Below are 14,389 nucleotides of genomic sequence, written 5' to 3' on the forward strand. Positions count from 1 at the left end.
GAGTCTCCTGGAATGGCAGAGGACCAGAGGACAGCAAGGGAAACCTCATTCAGATCCAGGGGCTTTCCTTTCTTTAGGTAAGTATGTGTTTCTGTACCCAAGCTTTGGCTGTGTTTAACCATTTCAGCCCGCAGGGATTTTATACCTTATGCATCAGAGCAATGTTCACCTCCCATTCATTCGCTAATAACTTCATGACTACTTATCACAAGTTATTGATCTATATCTTGTTTCTTCCACCACTAATTAGGCTTTCTTTGGGTGGTACATTTTGCTAAGAATTATTTTTTTAAAAATGCATTTTAACAGGATTAATAAGAAAAAAAAATGGAAAAAATGCATTATTTCTCAGGTTTTGTCCATTATAGTTTTAAAATAATCCATGCTACCATAAAACCTATGTATTTTATTTGCCCGTTTGTCTCCGTTATTACACCATTTAAATTTTGTCCCTATCACAATGTATGGCGCCAATATTTTATTTGGAAATAATAATAATATTTTTTTCCGTTTTGCGTCCTTCACTATTTACAAGCTAATAATTAAAAAAATGATCGTAGTATACCCCCTTCACATACATATTTAAAAAGTTCAGAACCTTAGGTAACTATTTGTTTAGTATTTTTTAATTGTAATTTTTTTTTTCCATTAAAAATTTTATTTGGGTAATTTTTTGGTGTGGGAGATAAACAGTTAATTTAAAATGTGTGTGAATTCAAAAATCAAAAATGTTTGCAGATGTAGTTTTACTATTTGGACACAAGATTGACAACCTTAGGTTTTTATTTTTGGGGTTTTTTTAATCTTGTGCTTCTTGCTAACTGAAAGCACAAGGAGGACGGGGAAACTTTTTAATGCAGAAGAACTGCAGCCTCTGGTAAGAGAGCATTGGTTTTTCTGCTGGGGGGTTTGATCGGTGATCGGGAACCATGTTCCCGTTCACTGATCACTGGGCTACTTGGGAACAGCACGGGGGCACGGGGGCGCGCCTGCGATCGCACGCGGTAGTGTGCCAAAGCAGCAGAGCAGCCGCCTGGACATGAGGATCATGTCTGGGCGGCTGAAGTGATTAAGGAATGCAGCCCTCACCTCAGTGAGATGTGCAGAGCACCTCTTTAGGGTGGTTGATAAGGAATGGCACACTTACCAATGCACAAACTTTCTGACCATCAGATAAACCACTAACCAGTGTTGGCCTCTACTTAACATCAGTGTGTGTGCTCCCCATTTCCTGTTTGTTCCCCTGGTCATGTGCTCTCATTTTGGGTTCCCCCTATCCTGGGTACTTCCCAGGTCCGGTGCTTCCCCCATTCTGTGCTGTGCTGGGAGGGATGCTCCACTGCTTTGGGTTTGTGACTGCTGCGGTATACATGTTTGGCAGTCTAACTGCCTTAGTGTGCCAGCCTGCTGCCCACCTCTTGCTTCCTTGTGCCCTAGGCCATGGCCTTTGTGGCCTTGCCTCCAAGATGGCAATGAATATCAGTGAGAAGAAGGTTACATTATACTAGGAAGGTAGTTATTAGTTGATAACATGGCCAAAGGCCTGATTTAATCTGGAAACCAATCTGCAACTGGATGGTATTCTCTGCTTTTGGAAAAAAAAGAAGTCTAAGCAGGATATATATTTTAAATGCAATGAAAAACAAATCATATATTCTCAGATTGCAGCAGTACATGACTCATTAACCTCAGAAAAATGTGACAGCGGGTGACAAGGATAAAATAGAACGTATTGTGTGAATTTTCTTTCTGCCCTATGTAAAGTCATGGCAGTATGTCTAAATGTCAGATGTGCTGTCACTAATGTCATAATACCTGTATGATGGCTCTTACAACACTGCTGGTTATGGTGCTTTGAATAATTTGACATCTGATTTAGTCGACGTTGATCCTTTTATGACAACAGGTAAACACTGTTACATCTCTGATGTGATCTCACAACCTGTGAGCTATAGGACAGCATGAGACAGAAGTTAAACTAAAATAATGTGTTTTTGAATGGAGCTAGTGCTTTAAATGCTGATAATAATATGCCAAAATTTCTGTTCACATTACCAATGCAAAAGCCTCAAAACCTTCTGATGGAATGATATTGCCAAGATCAGACCCAGGAGTGACATGTCAGCACTGTGATCTTTAGATCAAGTCAAGCAGCGGCTAATTGCATAGGGAACTTCTGGCAAGTTGCTCTGACATGTTCTGGAATGTGAAATGACATAGCAGGTCTATAGTAATATTCGTGAGTATTTTTGAATAAATTACCTGAGTTAAAAGTGTCCAACGGAATGATAATTATTTTTTTGATGGAGAATGTATGTCTTTTCCAATCAACCTATTTTTTCTGTTATAGACCAGACAGCCACACACAAAAACACAGGTTACCTCCAGCTGGTTGCAATAATCATTGTCTCTAATTATTAAAATGCATAGGTATTGGTGCATGAATTTCAATACCATCTTAAAGGGAAACTTTAAGCAAACCTGAAGCTAAAATAAACTTATGAGATAACGAAATGTATGTGTAGTACAGCTAAGAAATAGAACGATCGTAGCAAAGCAGAGTCTTTTATTGTATTCCAGTACAGGAAGCGTTAAAAAACTTCTGTTGTTATCTATGCAAAAGAACTTCTCTGAGCTATTTAACCCACTGGGTTGAATACAGTCCTCTGATGCACTTCCTCAACCAAAAAACAGTGAGAGACAGCTTGAGATAAGGTTTTACTGCAGGAATTATTTGTTTTATAGCTTAAATGTAGAGTGAGGTTTTAAAGCTGCAACTGTGACAGTATCTTCTGGTATGCATAGGAGGATATCAGTAGTGTTACCGATATTCTACTATTGTCCTGTTATCCTATTCTCATGCTAACCTTCCCTGCATCTATGCCTGACACTAACCTACCCCCTACCAACTCTGAAAAACTAACCTAATACCTACTTCCAACAACACTAACTCCCCCCTACATACACCTAATACTAATATCACCGCTATTATTACCGATAATGTAATCAGTGATTACCTTCAAAGAGTTGCTCCAAAATTTAAGGCTATTTTAGCATCAACCTCTTTACAGGAATCTTGCACAGTGGAACCTTATATACTGTAGTGGTGAGCGCGCAGTTGGAAAATACATCTCACTCCTGGAACACCTGTCTTTGCAAACCCACTTGAACTTGAATATTACTTGAGCTTGGACTCATCTGGTGGCTGGAGCGGTGTATGTCTTTTTATTCTGTTAATTAAAAAATACCGCAAACAATGCTAATTCCAATCAATGTTTATAACCAGGCTATGTGACTTCCAGATCAGGCACCAGAAAAAAGGAGTTTGCATAACTTTAAAAGACACTAGAAGCGAGTTCATGGGCCATATACTGTAGGAAACTTGTATTTGCAGATGTATGCACTATTACCCATGTACTTTAAAGAGACTCTGAAGCGAGAATAAATCTCGCATGTGTGCCCCTGCTGAAACGCCTCTATCCCGCGGCTAAACGGGAGTCCCTTCACCCCCAAACTCCCCCCTGCAAAATCAATGACCAACTTGGTCGTAAATTTTGCTCTTCCTGGAGGCAGGGCTAATGGCTTCAGCCCTGCCTCCCGCGCGTCTATCAGACGCGCATCGCCGCCTCTCCCCCGCCCCTCTCAGTGAAAGAAGACTGAGAGGGGCGGGGGAGAGGCGGAGGTACGCGTCTGATAGACGCGCAGGAGGCAGGGCTGCGGCGGTTAGCCCTGCCCCAATGCGGAAGCGCTCCCCCGCTGCACGGAGGGGATTTGGGGGATCAGGGACCCCCGTTAAGCCGCGGAATAGCGGCGTTTTAGCAGGGGCACACATGCCTCTGCTATCTATGAGGTCTTAAGCGAGATTTATTCTAGCTTCAGACTCTCTTTAATGATGATTGTTGACAAAAAATTTGTGTGTGTATTTTACTCTGGTGACTTATCTGGGTGTCACCCTTAAGGTGACCATTCATTATTAAATCTTGATTGTACAATCTTACCACTTATGTGAAATATGAGGGCCTACCTAAAGTATCCATTCAAAGTATATTCACTTAAATTGAACCTCCAGACTAAAAATCTACTCAGCAGCACTGAAAAGGCCTGGTGTTTCTTTAACAGTTTTAAAGCATCAGAACTTTGTTTTTCTTACCCAAGCCTCAATTTTAGCTGCACATTAGAAAACTGCCCAGACATTTTTCCCCTGATGTTGTGCAAAGCATGATGAGATTTATGAGGTTGTTGTTCTCGTTCTGCTGTTTTTGTGCAATTTTTTTTTTTTTTTTTAAATTGAGATTTGAAGCACATGCAGCTGGGAGGGGTGATCAGGACACAGGACAGTTGGAACTGTGTCTCATGATCCCTGTCACCTCCTTCCAACCAAAAAGATGGCTGCCCCCATGAAATCACAAACATTTGCCTGTTCTTTTAAAACAGGGTGGGTAAGAGATTATATTACCTATCTATTTTAATCAACATAACTAATGTAACTTAATGACAGTATGTTTGTTTAGGCTGAAGTTCCCCTTTAAGTTTACTATTTAACAACATAGACTTGCTTACCTTGTAGAATAAAGACTGTACCATCTGTGAGTATCTTAAAGTGGAACTAAACTCAGTACCTCTTCTCTGCTCTAAAAGATTAGCCACAGCATGATAACCTTTATGAAAAAAAATCTTCATTACAATGTATGGAAGTCCAGCAGAAGGCACTGAAAGGTTTAAGCCTCAGTGTTAACTGTATGGAGAGTTGCCTAGGCAGAGTTCTTTTGCAGTCTATTCATAGAATCAGAATCAGAATCTCTTTATTTCGCCAAGTACAGCAGAGCTATACTCGGAATTGATTGTGGTACACATGGCATAGACATAGTATAAGAGGACAGAGGACAGACGCGCAACACATACAATTAACAATGATACAAGTTACAAAAAAATGCAGTAGTGATATAGATATGGCCTTCACGTGAAACAGTCCCGAGGCAACAGTTAGTCCAATAGAGCTACTTCTGATAATGGATGGGTAGTGATGATACAGTGGTGATAAAAACAATGACCGTGACCCGGACCGTGGGCAGTGGGGACCAGGCAGGCAAACGGGCGAGAGCTGGCTGATCGACCCCGCCAGGGCAAGCTAGTGGACGGGCCTTGACGGGGAAGGTTGGAGTTAAGCAGCCGCATAGCTGCTGATAAGCACTAATTAGACCTCTTAATCTGCTTAAACACACACAGAACAAGGAGCAGTGAATTTCTTCAGCAACTACCATATATGTGGAATAAAGACTTTTCATTTGTGTGATGTGCAAGAGTTCAGGTCTGCTTTAAGCCTGATTATAAACATGCTGGAGAATTAACAATGCTTGTGGTGTTTTGTCTATTGAACACTAAAGGTTAAAAGTAAAATGATTACTTTTTTTTAAATAAATACATTTGTATGTGCAAAAAGAAGGATGAACATAAACCAGGCCAAATTTTCTGCCAAGCCACTCAGATAGATAGAGAAGTTCTTCATCTAGGCACAGAGCTAAGTGTAAAGGGGCCCATACACTTAACGATTTTCCCGCCGATATACAGCAGATTCGATGACTGTGATCAAATCTGCTGTGAAATCATTGCGCAAACGCTGACCGAACGATTGATTTCCATCCGAAATCGATCCTTCCCGTCGATCCGTCCGTGCTGAAGATTTTGCTCGATCCCCGGCGGGACGGGAGTGCGTCGATAGCAGCGTTTGAATGTCTGACGACCGACGCTAACGGCAATACATTACCTGCTCCGCCAGCGCGTATCCCTGCTGTCACTGCTGCTCTTTATCCGCTGGGCTCCGGCAGGCTTCACTTCTACCTGTCCGGACAGGAAGTTTAAACAGTAGAGCGCCCTCTACTGTTTAAACTTCCCCGGACAGGAAGTTCAGTGAAGCTGCAGCCCTGGAGCCCAGAGCGGAGAAGAAGACAGCCCAGACCGGGGGACTCGCGCCGGCCAAATCATGTAATGTATGCAGGGGGGAGGGGGGGGGGGGCGGCAGTGGCAGCTTTACAGATGGTGAAATCGATTCACAATCTGTTTGCAGTAAAGGCAGCTATACAATCCCTCTCTGATCAGATTCGATCAGAGAGAGATCTATCTGTTGGATCGATCTGATGGCAAATGGACCAGTGTATGGCCACCTTTAGGCAGTTATCCAGCCCCTCCATGCTGATAACTAATTACTCCAGAGGTTAGGAAACTTAGATAATTAAGGATTTCAGCAGATCGTTCAGAAACAGCCTTATCAGTCCGCCGACAGTGCGTACACACGCGCTACTGTCGCCTGAAAGTCCGCTTAGCGGGAGAATCTGACGGAACCCGTTGTTGGCGGCCGAAGTGCGTGTGTACGCACCTTTAGGCTATGGGTTAGTGTTACAGAAGAACAAGGGTCAACATTCAGATTAGATTAAAGTAATGGTTTAGGTTAGGGCTAATGCTACATGCACATGAAGATTTACTGTTGTCTAAAATTATTATGGCTATTATGAGACACATTTCCACAATCCCTATGCGGTCATGCCTTCTGCTGTGAAGATAAGAGAGTGTAGAAAGAGCCAGACATGTCTTGTAAGCTCTAAAAGTGTTTGACTGAAGAACAGACCACCAATATCAGGGAGACTTTTGCTAGTTATTCACATAAAGTGAATGTAAAGTCACAAAGCATTGGTTCAAATGTAGGACATTTATGGTGACCAGTGGCCACACACTTTACAATTTTTCTGTTTGATTTTACCCCAAATCAATAAAAAAAATGGTCGACTGTGTGAAAAAATAGAGAATTTTTTCTCATTTGATCGATAAATTCGATGAGTATCAATCATGCAGACAACGCTGAACAATGTTTATAGATGGGGGGTGGGGTGGGGTGAATTCATCAGGCTATCAAATGTGCCCAGTCCACCAATCTGAATTTGGGGATGGTCAAGGGACATAACTAACCATCTTAGTGGCGTCAGGTATTCTCTCGTACTTTTAGATGCCATATTAACCTGGTGGCTCCAATCAGGATATAAAAGAGAAACCAACCGAGTTTTGATTGATTAGCAGTGGATCTAAGAAGAATGGTTAGCTAGGATGTTATTGAGGTTAAAAAAACTGATGATTTCAGTGATTCCATTGTGAAAAAAACTCTATTTAAAGTGCTCCACTTCCTTAAAGAAAATCTGTAATGAAAAAAACTCCCCTGGGGGGTACTCACCTCGGGTGGAGGAAGCCTCTGGATCCTATTAAGGCTTCCCCCATCCTCCTCTGTTCCATGGCGGCGGCGAAAATCCTCCCGGAGCAGCGGCGATGTAAATATTTACCTCTCAGGCTCCAGCACAGGCGCAGTATCTGCTCTTCCCACGGAGAAAGGCGAAAATAGTCGACCTCCGTCGGGCCGCTCTACTGCGCAGGCGCAAGTCTACTGCGCCTGCGCAGTAGAGCGGACCCGAAGGAGAACGGCTATTTTTGCCTATTTCCATAAGAAGAGCCGCAACAGCGCTGGAGCCTGGAAAGGTAAATATTGAACAGGCTGTCGGATTTGTCCCCTGTGCGTTCCGGGGGCTGCAGCGAGACCGACAAGGGACACAGGAGGACGGGGAAGCCTCGATAGGGTCCAGAGGCTTCCCCCTACTGAGGTGAGTACCCCCCAGGGGAACTTTTTTTCAGTACAGGTTTTCTTTAAGTTGTAATCACATGGTCCAATGTCTAGTTTAAATTGCACTTCTCTGATTTTTAGTTACTCATTTCCTGGTTAGTGTTACTATTATAATAGTAATAATAATAATAATAATGTTCTCCACTTTGTGTACATGTTTTTTAGTCACAGTTCATGCAGTTGAATGTGTTACTCTTTGTGTCTGAGTGATTAGTGTTAACTTTTGTTAAAATAATAACAATAATGTACACAACCAGGCCTAGAACAAGGTTCTCCAGTACCAGAGGCAGAATGTCCAATGTTCCCTTCTCCTCCCCTAAATTATGCCCACCCCAGCATAGATAGCAGCTGTGCCTCAAGTATTAAGTAAGTCCCCCATAGTATAGGTAGCCAGATGTGCTCCTAGTATTAAGTATTCCCCCCACCCAGTATAGGTAGTCAGATGTGCCCCTAGTATTAGGTAGGTTCTCCTCAGTATAGGTAGCCAGATTTGCCACTAGTATTACGTTGCCACTCTTCCCAGTATAGATAGCAGATGGGCCTCCAGTATAAGGCAGCCCCTTCCCATACGCAGTTAGTCACAAGTGGAGTGTGATATAGAGAGTTTACCCACCTGTAGTCTATTGGATCTCTCTTCAGCAGCATCGCAGCTCACCCTCTCTATGATTGCTCCAGTGGTGTAATGTAATGAGAGATGTTGCTAGAGAAGTAGAGAGAGAGAATGCTGCAACACGACTGAAGATGCATCCCAGGGCTGGGGGACACTCGAGGTGGGGGTTCATGCTTTCCCCTCACACCTTTGTGCCAGTGGCGTAGCTAATGAGCTACGGGCCCCGATGCAAGTTTTACAATGGGGCCCCCCAAGCACTCTATACGTAACAATTGATACGGCGGGACAAAACCTGCCAATGGCAACCACAGTGTCAGAGGTGCAAGAAGGGAATGGGGAACAGTTTGTTAGTGATTACCACTATTCAAAGTATCTATAAAAGTGATTATTATGAGCACAGGACCAATAGAAAGCTAAAACTGCAACTGAGGGAGGGCCCCTTGGGGCCCCTCTAACCCAAGGGCCCCGATGCGGTCGCTACCTCTGCACCCCCTATTGCTACGCCCCTGCTTTGTGCCCAGAGGCTGGCACTTCTTGAGCCTTCGCCTCAGCCCAGCCTTGTGTACACAATTGTTAGTAGCACTTGATGACACCAAAGAACAGTATTTCTTTTTCAGGCACAAATGATTAGCTAGTAAATGTTTTTTCAATATATTTCATGTTTTTCCTTCTTTAGGAGAATGGAGAAAGTATCTCCATATCTTAGAGAAATAAAAGCAAATGGCTGAGAACATTCATCACACATCTATTTGCCTCAGACAAGGGCCAGCAGGGGTTTATGACGGTTTACAAATCCTACCACAAATGGTCAGATTTGGCAGTGCTTCTGTGTCTCTAGGCATCAATACACATTATATGTGTTGCCTGATCCTGCTAAATTTATTAGGACTGGGCAATTAATATCTATCTGGATCTATGTGGACCCTCAAACCTCACAGAACTCTCAACACAGCTGTTTTCCCAAACCATAACTGAGCTGTGTTGCCCAAAGCTATTATCTTCATAAATGTATTTTGTATCCTGAATCCAAAAATAAAAGATTTTGATTGGCTGATATACATTACTTAGACTCCTAATTCGTTTCCTATAAATGAATGAAGAGAGTATTTTTTGTTATGATGTACTTGATTATTTTCATGTACTTTAAAGTGATTCCATGCATCGCAGCTCTTAAAAGTTGTTTACTTTGAATGAGTGACATTAAAAAATGAAAGCCACATATTTGGATTTGCACCATTTAAACAGAACAAAAGTTCTGGCAGCTGGTTTTAGTCAATAAAGTAACATTTTCTAGCATGTGTTTTATTGTGTTTTGTGCTGGAAAGAAGACAATTCTTGGCCTGAGACACAAATAAACCTGCTTACAAAAGATTTTCCAGAGCTTTTGTTTAGCTTGTCCGTTTAGCTTGCTTAAATAAGAAAGCCAAGGATTTCATAAATCGTAATTCTTTAATGTAAGTAGCATGACTAAAACCCTCATTACATTGTAAGTGTGATATGAAAGGTAGACAATGGGCACAATGAATGATTGGAAGAGTAAACACATCACCTACGCATTACTCTTACTATGTAATTAACAACATTCTCACATAAATATACTTAAAGATTTTAGGACCTCCGGGGCTTATGTGACAGATGGTCTTATTATGTTGTCCAAATGGTCACTTAAACTTATGTCTAATAATAATCACAGATTTTATCCATCTGATGAAATGGAAATATCAGAAACTTAAGTTAAATCTGTACTTTCTGTGGAGAACTAGTAAGCAATCTTTGCATCTAAGATCTATACAATGCTAGTGTTAAGGAACTACTATTGTGAATAAAATGACTTTTTAATAAAGTCCTAATGAAAATCAGCAGTATTTCAGTATTATTTTTTATTTATAAATACTGATTTATATTAAATTCCACAACTGTAAATGTACATATTGCTATAGTAAATTTGCAGCATAGGCATTAAGGAACAGTCCATAAAAAGGAATAGGGGTGTAGGGGGGAACAGAAGCCACAAGGGGAATAGCATTGTTGGATTTTATAAACAGAAATTTTAATGCTGATTTAGTTGACGTGTGTGCGTGTGTGTATGTCTCAGCTGACAAATTATTGTATTGCCTCTCTGAGCAGTGAATTCCTTAGTAGCCAAAGGAGTGTGATAAACATTGGTATTTTTCTTACTTCTCTGTATTCCTTCTTGTTGTAATCTATACTAGACCTGTTGCTAAGCTATTAGAAGGCAGCAAAACAATTAGCTGATACAAAACGCAAAGCAAGTGTAACTTATTCCACACTATTTGGGTGTGAACAGCTTCTTTCCTGTTCTGTTGCATAAAGCTGTGGCTGAATAGTTTACTGGTTAAGGGCTCTGCCTCTGACACAGGACACCTGCCTGGATTTGAGTATCCGCTCTACCTGTTAAGTAAGCCAGCTCCTATTCAGTAAGGAGTTCCCTGGGCAAGACTCCCTAACGCCGCTACTGCCTGCTGAGTGCACTCTTATGGCTGCCTCACAAGCGTTTTGAGTCCGACAGGAAAAAGCGCTATACAAATATAAGAATTATTATTACCTATGCTAAATATGGTCTGTTCCATTATCATTACACAAGTAGTGAGTGGTAAGTTGATAAGATGCAGGAATTCTGCTGTCTGACTAAAAGGCTGCTTGCTCTCAGAAAAAAAGGATGCTGTTACAACATGAAATTCACATTTGTGATAATGGTCCTTTAATAACAAAGATTATTTCAATTTGTTAACCATGTTTTGTGCATGCAGACACACAACCACTCCACAGTGCTCCTAACAGAGACTGTTAGATTTCGATTGATAACGCTTCTGTCAGTGATTCAATTAGGGCAGGTGTAGAAATTTAGTAACAGTTAATTTCTGTTCTGTGCAACTGATTACTCTTGACAGAGGGATTTCTCTGAACAGCCTTTACTGCAGATTACCACTTTCAACCTTGAAAAGGGCAGTTTATGCTTTCTGTCAGTTCTATAAATTCATAACTAGTTGCAATTGAAACAGAAAGGTCATTTTAATAACATTAAACTACAAAAAGATTTGTGCAGAACTGATATATATACAGTAGGTTTCTTGAAAGTGTTTTAGCAAAAGTGAAATTTCCTTCTAAAGAGACTGTGTATCTACGTATCTCTTGTGTTTATGGGAGAACAAAAATGATCCTGCAAACCTGGCTTGGATTTTTTAAAAACTGTCAACTATTAGGGGATAAAGCTGTGCAGCCCTCACTTGGGTCATATTGGATTTTTTGCTGCACTTGGTTCTACTGTAACCGTGTTCTATACATAGAAACACGGAAATGTCATTTATTTATTTTTTGCAGAGAGCTTGCGTCTCCTTGCTGCAGGCTCTTGATTGTCACAGGCACGGTGATCGGGGTTGGGAACAGCTGATTCACACACCCTGATCACAGATGGAGGGGATTGCGACAGTGAGGCGAATGAAAATGGCGTGGGGATCTTGAACGTGGTGCTAAAAAAACAGTATGCATATCTAAGCCCCTGATCCACACGTGAAGTATACAGGGGCATAGATATGCGAACCAAGGATCCTGAAGTAGTGTAACGAAAATTCCGCAACGCCGGATGGATTGCGGAAATACGATTGCATCCGTTCCGGCAGGCGGACTTTCCAACGCGGGTTGCGGAAATTTTTCCGCATCCATTGCGCAAAAATCTTCCGAGCGCACAGCGCCAAACTCACCAGCGCGCTGCTCACCAGGGCTCTGTCATCATGCCTCTAGGGGGTGCGCACGCACGCCAAGCACGCTTTTATGATCCTAGAAAGCGGGTCAGCTGACCTTGAGGTCAGCTGACGTTTTTAGCCTGCTCTGATTGGTTGCTGCTTGGGGTGGAGACTCCTTTCCCAGGCAGTATTTAAGGAAGTGCTTTTCAGTAGCACTTCGTCTGTGTTTGCGATACCCTGTGTCAGCACTCAGACCTAGTCAGTTCCCGTGTGATAATCCGGCAGGACCCCGGCTCTTGTCACACCTAGTCAGCCTTGTTTTGATATTGTGTTATATATTGGTTTATCGCCAATATATACACATATTATACTGTCTTGATTTATTGTGTATGATTCTGTGCCTGTCTTGACTATCCTTCTGTTTCCTGATTCTGTACTTCACCAGCCCGTACCGTTATCGACTATTGGCTTGGTTTCCGACTATTCTCTTGTCTCACATTTCTGTACTGTTGCCGCCTGATCTGTTGCCGAACCTCATTTTGTCTGACCTTTCTCCCTTCAGTGGAACATCTCCCACTGTAGGGTTTCTATCAGAGGCTTGCCTCTTTGAGACGACCGCCACTAGCAAAACATTACTGCTAGAGGCCGAGACTCCTCCACTGTGTCCCTTGGAGGATCTCACACACGGGGCTCCCATTCAGAGGTAACCACACCTCTGAGGAATTACTGTGTGGTGGACTTTTCAACAGACTTGTGTATTTACACTGTATATCATTGTTGTCTACTGTTCCAGCTTGCTAGAGGTTGTATTTCTGTGCCCCATAGGGATATTTTCTTATACCAGCTCCTCTAAGTAGTGAGTGTCTCTACACTTTACTATTGCACCAAGCACCTTCCTGCATCCGATTGTTCCGTGTCTCGCTATACTTGCATTATTGGTGATTCTGCAGATCACCATATAACAATAACAAGAACAATAACAATAATATTTATATAGCGCTTTTCTCCCTGGGGACTCAAAGCGCTGTATAATCATCAGATTAGATACATTTTCAAAAATCTGACTTGGTAAAACATCTTTAGGCTCCTGCTGTAGTATAGGTAGCCAAGCGTTGGCTATAGATCTTAGTGGGTTTTTTTCTATTTTCTATCTAGTTGATATACAGGCAGCCCCCTACTTGTTGCTAGTAAGTTGTAAGTCTTTTATCATACATTCTGGTAAGTGTGGATAAATGATTTACTTTTGCACAACTCTGTATTTGGACATACTGTATAAAGAACACTTTGTTTTTAATGTGCTTTAATGGGTTTTAAACAATTTGCAAAAAATATATGCAGTACTGTAACATGTAGTAGTAATATACAATAGCAAAACAGCACAGTAGATTTTTGTACATTAGTAGAACTTTGTATGTACGAAACTATTGTAACTTGAGTGCTGGTAAATAGGAGACTACCTGGCTAGTGGCTGCCTGTATCTGATGAATATATTGATAGCATGACTTTGATATAAGTATTGCATATCTTAATTTTTGTACCTAACTAACTTTAAAAAAAAAAAAAAAAAATAGACAGGAATGGCACCTTTATGAATTTAACATATACATCTACAAGAACCTTGCCCTCAATTCTCATCACTTCTGATTACACTTGTGAGCTTATTTTTAGACAGTGTTGCTTTAAACCCATACTGTCTTGTGTAATAAAGCAATGAAGTAGATGGTGATTGTTTTGATACAGTGACTGTTGATGGGAGAGCTGATTCTGATTGCTGACATTTCTCCTTCCTTTTCAGGTGCTCTTGTCAGGATTGATTGGTGTTGTTGCTTGGAAACGGCCCCTCTCACTTGTGGTAAGTAACAGCTTAATTATATTTGTCTGCTCATTTGGACCACTAAGCTAAGGAAATGTAAAACATTATTGTACTAATAACATTTTCCATAATTTGCACTATACACATTTCATTATTTCAGCTATATTATTCAGATAAAAGTAAACGTGCCATGTCTAAGGCTGATGGCTGCCTACTATAGGAGCATTTTAATAGAATGTAGATTTCCTATATGTATTTCCTAGTGTTGGGTCACCATTCACCAAAGCACATCCATTCCTCACAACAATCTCTCCATGGCAATGTTACTTATTTGGAGACCATCAGCATATCTGTGTATGTAAGCCAGAATGCCCAGTAAAATAGGTTTTTAATATGATTGAAGAGTTGCTATAATGCTGTGTAACAATGTTAACAGTACCATTGATAAAACAAATTAAAACAGGAAAGAGCATCTTCTAAGGCCTCGTTCACATCAGGGCCGTTGATGTGTGCTTTTCACAGCGCATTGTCCTGTACGTTCTGCAAGGTATTGATTTTCCCAAGTAATTAAATGTGCCTCGTTCACATCTATGCGTTGCGCT

The 14,389-nt window shown here is 41.4% G+C and overlaps 1 protein-coding gene across 1 annotated transcript in view; it reads left to right on the forward strand.

Annotated features, from left to right (window-relative positions):
• The window catches only part of ENTREP2 (endosomal transmembrane epsin interactor 2), a 978,998-nt gene that overhangs the window by 322,809 nt on the left and 641,800 nt on the right, over positions 1 to 14,389 (forward strand). The window contains exon 2 of the mRNA XM_068272537.1: positions 13,770 to 13,826. Within this exon, the coding sequence (XP_068128638.1) occupies positions 13,770 to 13,826 (57 nt within the window). The remainder of the gene's footprint in view (positions 1 to 13,769; positions 13,827 to 14,389) is intronic.

Source organism: Hyperolius riggenbachi, chromosome 3, assembly GCF_040937935.1.
Source record: "Hyperolius riggenbachi isolate aHypRig1 chromosome 3, aHypRig1.pri, whole genome shotgun sequence".
NCBI lineage: Eukaryota > Metazoa > Chordata > Amphibia > Anura > Hyperoliidae > Hyperolius > Hyperolius riggenbachi.